Source organism: Microtus oregoni, unplaced genomic scaffold (genome assembly GCF_018167655.1).
Source record: "Microtus oregoni isolate MIOR12 unplaced genomic scaffold, Mior012 000012F_ref0000307, whole genome shotgun sequence".
NCBI lineage: Eukaryota > Metazoa > Chordata > Mammalia > Rodentia > Cricetidae > Microtus > Microtus oregoni.
In genome coordinates this window covers 3,597,042-3,610,725 of record NW_024543071.1, presented here as the reverse complement: position 1 = coordinate 3,610,725, position 13,684 = coordinate 3,597,042, and the positions used below count along the sequence as shown (strand labels likewise).

General features: G+C 42.8%; 1 protein-coding gene across 3 annotated transcripts in view; it reads left to right on the top strand.

The window, feature by feature from the left end:
• The window catches only part of Atrnl1 (attractin like 1), a 561,295-nt gene that overhangs the window by 115,753 nt on the left and 431,858 nt on the right, over positions 1 to 13,684 (top strand). For all 3 annotated transcript variants that reach the window (XM_041661191.1, XM_041661190.1, XM_041661192.1), the window contains exon 19: positions 8,456 to 8,593. In XM_041661191.1, the coding sequence (XP_041517125.1) occupies positions 8,456 to 8,593 (138 nt within the window). The remainder of the gene's footprint in view (positions 1 to 8,455; positions 8,594 to 13,684) is intronic.

Here is a 13,684-nt window from a genome sequence, read left to right as displayed (position 1 = left end):
CATTGCTTCTGTCGTTGTGCTGTCCTGGAATCTCATGCTCCTCTGTGTTTCCAGGAACCCTCGTGGTGAGTGTGGGTATCATGACCACCCCAGTGGATTCATGGGCCATCGTGGGTACTCACTACTATGTAAATTTGGTGGCCACTTAGTTTTCCAGGGGCTCTTTTCGTAGTTGTGCATTCCTTATTCTGAGCTTGTATGTAAGGCAGTTGAAAATTTAACTTATTCAGGACGTGTTTTCTGAGTACCTGCTGTGTACTAGCTAGTGTGTTTAGTGAGTTAGGTGCTAGAGACATGGTTGATAAATTGGTTTTAAAATCACTACACTCATGGAGAATGTGTGTTTATAGAGATAAGTGAGCTTATGAGGTCAAGTGGTGGATGAGGTCATGGGTGAGTAAGTGAACCTTGGTTGAACTCGGGTTGAGAAGACAGAGCTTTGCTGACATGTCCACACACATAAAAGCCTGCAGGAGAAGTGTGTCATGATTGGATTCCTGTGGGATGAGCTACAGAAGAGGTGCCAGGTACACGAGAGAGTGAGGAGAACTTAAAGATGGAGCTAGAAAATCAACAATATGTGCTTCATTAGGCTGGCTACCACGCAGGAGTGTGGCACGCAGATCCTCTGGGGACTTGGGAAGAGCCATGAAGAATGCTCGGAAGAGCTGCTCCTCTGAGGTGGGGCGTTTGACTGCTTCCTCGCGCCTTGCTGATGCCATGAGACTAAAACCCCACATTTCTGAGCTTCCCCAGCAACCCTGACAGTTTCCTTGGGACCAATGACAGCTGAGGCAGAAGGGGTGAGAGCTACCCTGAGTATGCTGTAGGTGAGGGGCTAGCACCGCAGGACGAGGCTGCAGAGTCAAGTGAAGGCTGAAGACGAACCAAAGCGATCACAGATGGAACTATAGAGTGCTGAGGTCGCATGTTAGTGCAGCTTGCTCATGAGAGATGGGTGAAGACAGTCTGGAACGGACCAAGATGTGTGGATGGGAACATTGGTCACTAGTCAGAGGGTTCCTAGATATCACGTTAAGCTGAGGAGGTGCGGAAGTGCTCGGTGTGGCTCTGTCACAGTCCATCTTGTGCTTTTGGATGTGGTTCAGTAGTACATCAGTGCCCGGCATTCACAGGTTGTTGATCCAATGCCTAATATTGTAAAGTAAACAAAATCCATACCTGTATGCCACAAAATGTACAATCTGCTGTATGCAGTAAAGCCATTCACTTGAGGATTTCAGAATGGAATGCGAGTTGTCTAATGAATCTGACTGCGGTGGCTCTCTCTGTCGCTCTGTTTCTCTGTCTGTCTCTGTGTCTCGGTCTCTCTGTCACTGTTTCTGTTTCTGCCCCTCTGTGTCTGTTTGTCCGAATGTCTGTCTGTCTGCCTCTCTCTCTTTCTCTCTCTCTCTCTCTCTCTCTCTCTCTCTCTCTCTCTCTCACACACACACGTGCACACACGAATGCATGCGTGTACATACACACAGACTTTGACTATTTTCTTAGTCAAACTGTTTTTACTGTATTGTGCAAGGCTACAGAGAAACCTGTGCATACATCTGTGGTATTCTAATGTGTTAAGTTTGTTTCTGACAAGAATTATTTTGTAATTCTAACAATACTTTGTGTGTGCACTGTGTTTCAGCAAAAACATGAATGGTTGTGTTAATAGGAGCCGAGATCTCACTTTCAGAGAAAGAGGTGAAGGCTCCATTCAATATTTGGTGCTGGACTCAAGCTTCTGACCATGCAGTCATACTTTATACATAAAAACAAACAGAAATATTTATGTATACTAGGGTTAATTTATAGCTCTCCATATGTCAGATCCACATATTTGTCAACATCCACATGTGTCCTTCCTCACCCCGTCATTTGGGCCCCTGGCACTCCAGAGCAGTGGACTTCCCTAGTCTGTGGATATCACTTCTGAACATTATTCTCCGTTGGAAGACTCAAGGCTTTCACATAAATGGCTGCTTTTTAGTGGGGGCAGGGAGGGTAAAGGTATGCTTCAAGCATTTTGCAGTGCAGTGCTGAAGGAGAGAGAGAGATAGAGAGGGAAAGTGGCGGAGGAGGGAAGATGGAGTCGTACTAAAGCCAGTCTGAAAGTTTGCAATGGGTCAAACCCAGGGATCAATATACGCATTTGAAATTAATTGACACACACATGCACAATGCATGTACGCATACACACACTTGAAGTAGAAGGGGACAATGTGGGAAGAGTGAGGGAGCAATGTGAGGGGAGGGGTGAAGAGGGCAATGTGGATGATATGATCAAGTTTCCTAATGTTGGGGTAAGACACTAACATTTGGTACGGAATTACTTTGTTATATTTTTGCAGATTTATAAATTTATAGATCTGAAATTCTGTAACTATAAATTTCAAAGTACAGTTTGAAAAGCACACTGCAGTTCTAGAGTAATAGTCAAAGGAAACTTGCAGAAAGGAAAATGTAGTTATTGGAACTGAAGGCCGGCGTGTGTAGTACACGTGTAAGACAGGAACAGCAACATGAAAGAGAAGCACTAAGAAGCAACTCAGCACTCAGGAGAAGTAAGTAGAGATAAAAATGCAAGATGCAACAGAGGTCAAAGATGGGGTAGAATTTAAAGTTCCGAATACACTTAATAGGATTTTCAAAAAATGGAAAAGGAGAAAGAAAATCTTTAAAAATATTGTCCTGCATTGAGATATAGGCACTAAGCACAACTAGTGCCATTTGATTCAAATATAAAATCGTGTCCTTGAAAATGTGTAACCATGCTCACGCCTTAGTGCAGTGATGCTCTGAATGTCCAGACTTCTCAGGTGTGGATTTCTTCAGGCAGGAAATTATATTAGAGGGACCTTCTCAAGCAGTTTGATGTCTGCTCTCATTTACAGCTTGATTGTACAGAGAGGTGTCTCACAGGACAGTGGAACCCTTCCTTGTCCTGTCTGCGTGTAGGTCTGGAGAGGACGAGCTACAGGAAAGAAGCCTGGCTTGCACGTGGTGGCATCTCTTATAGGCCAGGGCCTAAGGAATACAAGGGGAAATGGAGAAAGCGAGCTGGTGTCCACACCTTCTTGGATGTGCTTTGCTGAACTCTTCCCCACTGAATACGATGAAACCATAAGCCAAAATAGCAATCCCCCCGTGACTTGGTTCCTCAGGGATTTGACGCTGTGTTTGAAAAATTAAAAATCTGGCAGCAGAAACTAGATTCCCAAATCAGACCATGTGGCTGAGAATCCTATGCATCTACTCTAGAAAAGCTCCGAGCTGCATGTTAGTGCGGCCTTAGGGTGTGTGATCAGGGCTCAGGGGCTCTTCTGGCGGGACCTGAGACCTGAGACTAGAATGCCGTAATGACCAAGCTCATGGGGTTTCAGATGAGAACAAAGGCTCTTGGGAGTTGGATTAGTGGCTCTTTGCTTTGCTTTCTGCTAAGAATTAGTGAAAACTGGGGAGTCCAAGTTCAAGGGTGATTCAGAGTTAAACTGGCAGGGATTTTAAGGCAGACTGTGTCAGGTTGTGTTATAGTGATGTTGCTTTCAGTCAGGTTTGGAGTAAGATTTTGAAGCAAAAATTAAAGCAGAAAAACTGGAAAGGTTTGTAGTTTGAACAAAAGCTTCATTAGTTCGGGTCTGTTGCATCTAGTTTCCTGCATTTTACAAGTAATATCTCTATGGACCCATTTTATTTTAGTGGCATTAGAATGTGTATAAGATTTGTAGTTTTGTGGTCTGCCTCTCTGTAGGGAGAGCAAAGTTTTGAAACTAGAGATAAGGTACTTCTATGTCATCAATTATACATTTAACTTGCTTGAAAAAACCCAAAATCAAAGTATAAAAAATATTCCACTTTTTAAAATGGATGTGTGTAGGCTGAAACTGCTTATTCATTCCTGGCTGCTCAGACCCAAATTAATCACACAGAAACTGTATTATTTGCAATACTGGTTGGCCAATAGCTTTAATGTATTTCTTGCTAGCTCTTATATCCTAAAATAACCCATCTCCATTAATCTGTGTATCATCACGTGACTGTGGCTTACCAGTGAGGTTCCAGTTTAGTTTTCCCACCTAGTTCTATTCTGTTAAGCCATTGGCTGAAAGCAGTTTCTTTATTATCCAGTGGCAATAAAACATATTCACAGCATGTAGAGGGGAATCCCACATCAAATGTGAAAGTAGTGTAACGTGTAACAAGTGGCACATTGGTGGAGGTGCGGGGCTGAGGTGTAGTGGTTAGCGCAGAGTAGCGTGTAATAAATGACACATTGGTGGAGGTGCGGGGCTGAGGTGTAGAAATGGGTGGACTCTGCATCAATTATTTTTCAACTTCTTTATGTATATACTTGTTTATGACATGTATTCCATGTGCCATTAATTCATCGTTTTAACTTGTATAAGTCATAGCTTTTGAGTACAATGTCCTAAATCCACCACCACCACCGTCATGTAGTTCCAGAGTGCATCAATCACTATGAAACCAAACCTGGGGCCCCTTAAGAGTCATTTCAAATTTCCCCCTTCTCCAGCACTTAGAAACATTGATTTCCTTCCACTGTTTAGTTGGGCTCTTATGATATGTGGTCTTTGTCCTTGGTTTTTAATCCCAGCATCTATATAATGTTTTCAGGATTTCTTTTTGTGGCCTACATAAGTTCTCTTTATGTCGATGTACTATTCAGTTACATAGATGCACCACAGCTGTGCTTTCTTTTGTTTGCTAATGTACTTTTGGTTATTTCTATTATGGTATTGTGATTGATGCCCTTGTAACCATTGTGTGAGAACTTCTGCATGGAGATGTTTCTTTTTATCTTTCTGTTTATCTAGAAGTGGATTATTGAGTCATATGAGAACCCTATGTTTAATGTTTTAAAGAATTGCAGGACTTCTGTAGAGTGTTGAGTTTATGTTGGCATGGGGCCTGTTCTTAAGAGTGGTTTGTTTCCTCTATGAGACTCTCTAGAGGGAACTATTTTTTTTTTGTTGTTGTTCCCAAGTGACTGCTGAGTTAGGAATGGGTGTGTGTGTTCATTTCTTATTTCAGTTTTATGACTGCATCTAGTGTAGACCTGTGCAGACTGTGTGCAGGCTGTGTGTGCAGGCTGCCTCAGTCTTACATGCATCTGTTGTATCTAGAAGGCCATGATTCCTTGGTACATAATTGATTCCCTCTGGCTCTTACACTCTTTCTACCTTCTGCAGAGTTCCTAAAGCCCCGAGGAGAGGTATTAGATGGAGATACCTCATTTCCAAGGAAAGCATATTGTCTGGCCTTGGGTCTCTGTGTTTGTTCCCTTCAGCGCAGGAGGAAGCCTCTTCGCTGTTGGCTGAGCTTGGCACAGACCTGCTAACCTGGCCCGCATGGCTGGCTGTGTCCAGTGAAGGGACAAGGACCATTGATTGTGAAGAATCATCTAAATTGTATACAAAAGAAAAGTGAACTAGCCCCAGGCAGGCTCCCTTAGTCTTTTCGTCTTTGAGGACCCACGCAGTGACCGCTGAATGTCCGCTCTCACACATACCAACAATATATGTTGATCATGTTTCTCTCTCCATCTCTTCCTCTTCAGCAAGTCTTTCAGGACCCTTAGATCACACACCTCTTCCAATTTCATGTTCTCTCTCCGTCTCTGCCTTCCTGCCTCCGCCTGTCCCTCTCTCTGACCCAATAGCCCACAAAGAGGACTGAAGAACTCTGCTTCCTGAAGGTCTGGTTTGATACCCATCACCACATGATAGCTCACAACCACAGTAACTCCAGTTCCAGGGCATCCAGTGCCTTCTTCTGGCTTCCAAGGGAACAAACAGCTCACCTATGCACACCTATTCTGTACAGACCTACAAGCAGGCAAAATATCCATCACAATTAATAAAATTTTGAAAAAAAGAGAAAAAAGTATGGGATTTGCAAAGTCTAGCATATTGGCTGTCTAGTCCCTTCCAGTGAAGAAAACATTATTTTATCTCTGTTCTATGCTATATTTACATGATTTGAGTTGTAGATATAATTTAAGGGGTCATTCTGAGCTGCCCTTGTGAGGTTTGGGAGACCTGTGGCAGAGGGCGTGTGTTTTACATGCGTGTTTGATTTCAGAGTTCCTTAACCTTGTGGCAACATGCATTTCAGACCCACACATGGAGAGAGTTTGGATTTCCGTGTGTCCTTTCCCTTTCATGCATCGATGCTGGTGGCACATCCGGTTCTTTTCTGCTTCTTTGGTCTTCCGTGCGCTTTAATCATGTGTTCATCTGCACAATGCAGGTGATGACTTCAGTTTCTAAACATGACTCAGCTTTTCTCTCTTCCCGGGAGGTGGCAGCAGTTGCGCTTCCTGGCCTTGCTAGATTTGGACCCCGTGTCTGCTGATACTTGCTGTGTATCCTGTGTAGAGTTCAGATTTTCTTCTATCTCAGTCTTAAACCACGCACCGTTTCAGTCCCTGACAATTTCTTTGAAGGAAGGCTATATATTGAAAAAGGTTTTGCTCAAGATTTTTCTTTCTTCCGCTGAATTTATATGCAAACATGTTGGGAATTTAATAAGATATTTTTAAATGCAGCACATCTGTTTCTAGAGAGCCCATATTTTCAGAGCTATGTGCTTTATTTGCATATCAAATGATAAATTTGTCATTATGTTTTATTTTGATTTTTTTTCTGTTTGTGTTTCCATAAATAAGGAACCATCTGGGGTAGAATTAAAATGTAGGCAAAATAAAATAGATGGATTGTCTTTAGTTTTATTTGTGTTCTGTAGTTATGTTAATATTAGACCATTTAAAATGACAATTCATCCAGGGAGACTTATTCAGAGTCAGGTGATGCTACCTCTTGCTGCAGTCTGGTGGGGGTGTTGGTTAAAGTGTGACCCCTGACCTGTGAGTTTAGCCTTCCCTTCTGTGTCTGACACAGCTGGTCCTCGGGGTCAGTGTTTCACAGCACGCGTGTCTCTTTCCCTTGATTGTGTGTTAGTTGTAAGCGTTGACAGTGGCACTTCCCTCCCTGGAATTTTCCCTGCAGTAGGGTCTAAATTCCATCATGTCTGTATGATACAGCCTCCTTATAACACAATTATCAGAAGCTTTGTGGCGTTGGATCCAGGAAATGCTTCTTGATTGCCTTCGTCTTTTCCCATTCAGGCATGAAAGGTTGGCTGGCATTGGGTCAGTGTGTTCTTTAGTGTCAGGAGGTGGCAGGGCTCATTCCTGGCCTTGCTTGTATAGCTGCTGCCACAACAATTGCTGCTCCTGTGGGGACTGCTCTGGTACTGACGTCATAATCTATATACTACGTTAGTGCTAAATTCATCTTTCTTTTTCAGAAGCAAGTGCTAATAGTTAGATAATTTTGTTTTCATGTGGTTTGAAATTTCACAAAGTGTGCTAATCTATTTCTTATTTTGGTTCTTCAGGCAATTCTTTATGTGTAGTGGGTACTCATTTTTTTTTTAGACAGAGCAATTTAATTATGTATCTGCCATAGATCTACAAAATTCCTTCTTAACCATTTAAGCATAACAGTAGAAGTTTTAATATCAATGTTTTTATTATAAAAGAACTCCATGTATGTTTTTGGTGGCTGATGATACAGAAAGATCTTGCCGAACTAACTTGGCCATCGCTAACTTTTTGAAAGGCATATTTGTGAGTTTTAAAACATTTGAAAACAAAATTGTCATATTTTAAATATTTTACATATTTGATTTTCTTTTATCTTGACCTTTTGTGTTAGATTTTCTTATTTTATAGACGATTTGAAAACCAACTTCTTGCTTTAAGACAATACACCTTGCTGGGTGGTGGCACCGCAGGGCACGCTTTTAATCCCAGCACTCAGGAGACAGAGGCAGGTGGATAGAGAGAGGATAGGTGAGTGTGAGTGAGCCTGGTCTACAAAGTGAGTTACAGAACAACCAGGACAGTTTCACAGAGAAACCCTGTCTCGAAAAGAAAAAAAGGAAGAAGATACACTTTTATTCAAATTAAGAGTCCCTTTGTTTATCTGAATAGCAATTTGTTTTCTAGAAATTAAGATCTGTTGCCTGATATTTTTTGTATTTATAGTTTGTTATTAAGTATAAATACGTCTATGATCTATTGAGAACTTAACATTCCTTATGAAAGCTCTATTATATAATCTTGTCTTATTTAATGGATAAAACATTCACATGATTCTTTAATGAGCATATTAAACTATTCCCCACCTACCTGTAATATTTCACGTTATCTGTAGCCCCTTCGTCTATAAGCCAAGAGGTCAGTTGTGACCCTACGATAAGGTGCATTCTCTGTCTTATTGATGCTCTCAGCTGACTGTGTTGTATTAAGAATTGGGTAAAGCGCTTTGGACTTGGCTAGAATAAGGTTTTAAAAGTAACGTCTCTCTTGAGAGCTGTATACTTCTGTTGTTAGTGAGCTGTTTGTGCTCTTTTCTCCCATTTCCTTCAGCTTGCCAGTGTAACGGACACAGCACCTGCATCAATAACAACGTCTGTGAGCAGTGCAAGAATCTCACCACTGGAAGGCAGTGTCAGGACTGCATGCCCGGGTATTATGGAGACCCCACCAACGGAGGGCAGTGTACAGGTAAATACTTTGACTTCAGCATGTGTTTGCTAACCAGAAGAAAGTGAGAATTGAGGGGTCTCTTCTGGAGACTACACCTAAAAATTTTGCTATCCATCGTCAGTATTTTTGATTGAAGATTCTGAAAACTATAAAAGTTCTATGATATGCTTATTTTAAAATACTACACTTTTACTCTAAATTGAATGCATACATATTATAAGAAATTTAGTAAAAGTGCATATAATTTCATTATTTAAGTGATCACTGCAGACAGTTATGTTCTGATAGGAGACTGGAGTAATTGACAATTATAGACGGTGCCTGAGAAGGCGAGACTTCTCTCACAGGATGGCAGTTAAGGGTGTGAATTTGGTCTGAAATGTTAATTCTACCACTGTTTAAAAATAAGCCGTTTTGACTGTGTTCTTCGCGCCAGCACGATTTCTCTTTTCATCTTATTGTAGCTGTAACCCCTGCTTTCCTTTGCCAACTTCATACACTCCCTTTAAACCCACGGAGTCCACCCGTGCTACAGCGTGTGTGCTGCTGTGGAACCGTCCAGTGGATGCACAGTTGAAGTAAACTGATTCTCCCTCCTTCAGCCTCCATCAGTTGCAGGCATCTCCCCAGCGAGGGGCGGGGCTCCAGCGAGGGGCGGGGCTCCATGGCCCTTTATTCATCCCTTACGACTTTCAGCTGTCTTGATCTTAGACAGGTCGTATGCATGCAATTGAGCTGCGGTGGGTTTGTGAGTACAGCCCTCCTGCCACAAGTGGAAAATATTGTTTGACAGCCGTCGCCTACCACCGCTGCTTTTACAGTCTTCCCAACACCTCTCCTGTGTAGATCCGGAACCTCGTGGGGAGGGTGACAATGTCGGAGTCCATATAGGGCTGAGCACTGTGTAGATCCTGAACCTCGTGGGGAGGGTGACAATGTTGGTGTCCCAGGACTGAGCACTTGTAGATCTGGAACCTCGTGGGGAAGGTGACAACGTAGGTGTCCCAGGGCTGAGCATTGTAGATCCTGAACCTCGTGGGGAGGGTGACAATGTCAGAGTCTATCTAGGGCTGAGCACTGTGTAGATCCTGAACCTCGTGGGGAGGGTGACAATGTCAGAGTCTATCTAGGGCTGAGCACTGTGTAGATCCTGAACCTCATGGGGAGGGTGACAATGTTGGTGTCCCAGGACTGAGCACTGTGTAGATCCTGAACCTCATGGGGAGGGTGACAATGTTGGTGTCCCAGGACTGAGCACTTGTAGATCTGGAACCTCGTGGGGAAGGTGACAACGTAGGTGTCCCAGGGCTGAGCACTGTAGATCCGGAACCTCGTGGGGAGGGTGACAATGTCAGAGTCTATCTAGGGCTGAGCACTGTGTAGATCCTGAACCTCGTGGGGAGGGTGACAATGTCGGTGTCCCAGGACTGAGCGCTGTAGATCCGGAACCTCTTGGGAGGGTGACGATGTCTATCCATCTAGGGCAGAGCACTAAAGTCTCGTATACTCTGCACCTTGACCAGCCGTGAGTCCAGGCGCGAGTCTCTGTTAATTGCCGTCTACTGCAATAGGAAGTTCTGACTGCAGCTGAGATCTTATTAGCCCATTGGTCTAATAGACCAGATATGTATATGAAGTGCAGTTTAACACTGTGTGCATTTAGCAGAATGCTGGCAGTAAATTCTTTCCTAGAGTTTATGACTCAGTCAGCTAATGGTTCTTGGTCCAGTAACCAGGTATGAATTTTGTCTTGTAGAGTAGGCCTTCAGTCCAATAGAAGGTTAATTCCTGCCAGAACATGCCAGTGTTGTCAGTGGGCCTACCTTGCTGTGCTGGTCACTACTGCAGGTCTTGGTGTTCACGGCTGGGTAACTGCTGATTACATTTCCCCTTCGTTTCGTACATAGCACCTTCTGCTGCCGTGAGATTAGCCAGTAGCGATGAAGCTCCAGATCGGTAGCAGTCTGATCTCTCGTGTCCCTGTGGCTCACGGATGTGGGTCGGACATTGGTGGGGTCCAGTATTGATGCTGTGCCAAAGCCAGAGGCCGCGGACCTGACCAACAACGCATTACACCATGAACATTTGCAAGTAAAGCCGTGTGGACAGGAGGGTAGAGTGCATGACACACTCCCATGACACGGCTCCCGTACCGAGATGGATGGAGAGGTGATGGAGAGGTGGAGGACCAAAGTTCATTTTTATCTTATTTTCATTCTGTTTTAGCTTTCTTACAGGAGTGAACTACAAGTCAGAAACTGAGAAATTTTGCCATGTTTCCCCTTTTTTTTTGGTAAAACCAAATAGATAAATATGTTATTTTTAAAGATTTGAAAAGGAAGTTTCAGGGGTTAAAAAGATGGCTCAGTGGTTAAGGACACTTTCTGTTCCTCCAAGCATTTGGTTCCTAGTACCTGTGTCAGGTGGCTCATAGCCTCCTGTAACTCTGGCTCCCAGGTATCTGATGTCATCGTTTTCCTCCAAGAGCACATGCACACAGACACATAGATACAGACACACATATACATACATAGACACAGATATAGACATGCACAGAGAGTCACATTCACAGACACACATAGTCTCTCTCACACACAGATATAAACAATCACACACATACACACTAACAGATACATAAATTAAAATACTGAATCTTTAAAAATAAAATACAAAAATTTCCAATTTCTTAAATTATGTTTTAAGTTTTAAAAAAATTTTCTCATACAATATATTTTGATCTTACTGATGAAGTCTACTTTATGTAGGTTTTCTGCCTTGTAATTAAAGACGAATACTTATTTTTATCTTATTTGCATGCATGTTCTGCCTGAGTGTACAGTGTCACATGTTTGCAGTACCCCTAGAGACCAGAGGGGGTGTTAGGTCCCTTGGGACTGTAGTTACAGATGTAGAAGCTACCATGTGGGTGCTGGGAATCAAACCAGGGTCCTTTGGAAGGGCAGCCAGTGATCTTACCCACTGAGCCATCTCTCTAGCCTTTGTTGGTTACACTTTTGTCATATATCAGAATGTATATGATTGATTCTACAAACTTTTGCCAATATGGGCAAAAAGAACACTTCACTCTATAATAGCTATGAAATAATTTAAATTGTTATGAAGGATTTAAAATTTTCAGCAGGCAGGGGGCTTTGAGAAATATGTTCCCCTTTGGGGATAGTATTCCTCTACTAGATTTAAAACTAGTTCAATTATTCCAAATTAATTTCTGTTCCTGACATGGCACATCTGGCAAGCTAAGGCACAGTAAATAGGAAATTAAATGGAATGAAGGATTGATGTCTATCTTATTCATTGTTATCGGTTTTTATGAACTTTAAATAATCCTTAACTTTTTTTTTTAGGTCTTAAAAGGTGGCACAATGATATCTTAATGTTTGTGATCTATAAAAATAACTGATCTTCTTAACAGCCACATTAAGTTACCTAACTAGTAAACATCACGTCACATTGGGAAATTATGTTGTGATGACTAAAATTAAAATTTAAAAATCCAGAAAGCATGCATTTATTACCTTGTTCTGGGCACAGAGCAAGGGTTCTCTAGCAGTGTGGAATGTGCTCTGAGCCCCTGAGCCGTCTCTCCAGGTCCTTTGGCTTCTTTTACAAGCTTAACCTCTGAAAACTGGTCGGTCAAGCATTGCCAATGCTATATATTTGGGTAATTTTATGATTTTTTTAGATCATAGCATTTATAGTTAATTGCTATAATTAATGATTAAACATGCTTTTTTTAGGATCTTGTATGTGTATTTGTAGATTTGTATTAGATTACAACCATTGATAGTTTTGTAGAATACAGTGTTGTTAAGAGTTTGAATTTTGAGTTGGGCAGCCCTTGGGAGGCAGAGGCAGGTGAATCTCTGTGAGTTCGAGGCCAGCATAGTCTACAGAGCTGGTTCCCGGGCAGCCAAAGTTATACAAAGAAACCCTGTATTGAAAACAACAACAACAACAAAATAGTTTAATTTTGGTACCATATTGCTTGGTATTGCTTGCCACTATCACATTGGGTAAATTTAGTTCCCAGTTTCCTTATTAGCAAAATGAAGCTATCTTATATTGATAAACAAATGTCCAGTGAGATTCGTGTGTGTGTGTGTGTTTGCATGTGTATGTGTGTACACGTGCATGTGTGCACACATGTATTTATTTGCAGGCCCACGTGTTTGAGACTGGTATGGATATTGTATGCATGTTAGAGTGGTTACCTCACTTGTTCCTCATCTGCTCTTTTTTGAGGCTTTATCTCTGACCTGAACTCGCCAGCTGCTGTGTTGGCTTGCCAGGTAGCATCAGGGATCTGTGTTCTCTACCTGGCCTGCTCTAGGATTGCAAGCTAATGCTAGAATGCCCAGATTCAAAAACATTTAGTTATTATTATTGAGTGTGTGCGTGTGCACACTTACAGGGGTGGGAACATGCATGCCATGGTACATGTGTGCAAGTCAGTGAACAATTTTTAAAGAGTAATACATTTATTGCTGAGAATTTCATGTTTGTTTGTTTTGATTATACAGCCCCCCTTCACCCTTTCCATGTTCCCTTGGGTCCCCCCGTCGCCATGACACTTTGATGTCATTTTTGCTTTTCTTCTGTCTGTCTCCCACGAGTGCATGAGTGGCTCATGTGTTCATGGTGTGGAGTCACTTCTTTCCCGCTCTCTAGCCTCACTGACGGACGCAGGCCTGGCCGGTGCAGCGCAAGTCTTTCACCACACACTCCTCTGGACAGCCTAGGCCCAGCTTCCTCTTAGTCTTTCACCACAGACTCCTCTGGACAGCCTAGGCCCAGCTTCCTCTTAGTCTTTCACCACAGACTCCTCTGGACAGCCTAGGCCCAGCTTCCTCTTAGTCTTTCACCACACACTCCTCTGGACAGCCTAGGCCCAGCTTCCTCTTAGTCTTTCACCACACACTCCTCTGGACAGCCTAGGCCCAGCTTCCTCTTAGTCTTTCACCACACACTCCTCTGGACAGCCTAGGCCCAGCTTCCTCTTTTTTTGTGCGTGAGTTTTTGGGCCTTGAACTTTGGTTTTTGTGTCGCACACACTTGGCCGACTGAGCGTCTGTCCAGCCTCTTGGGTGA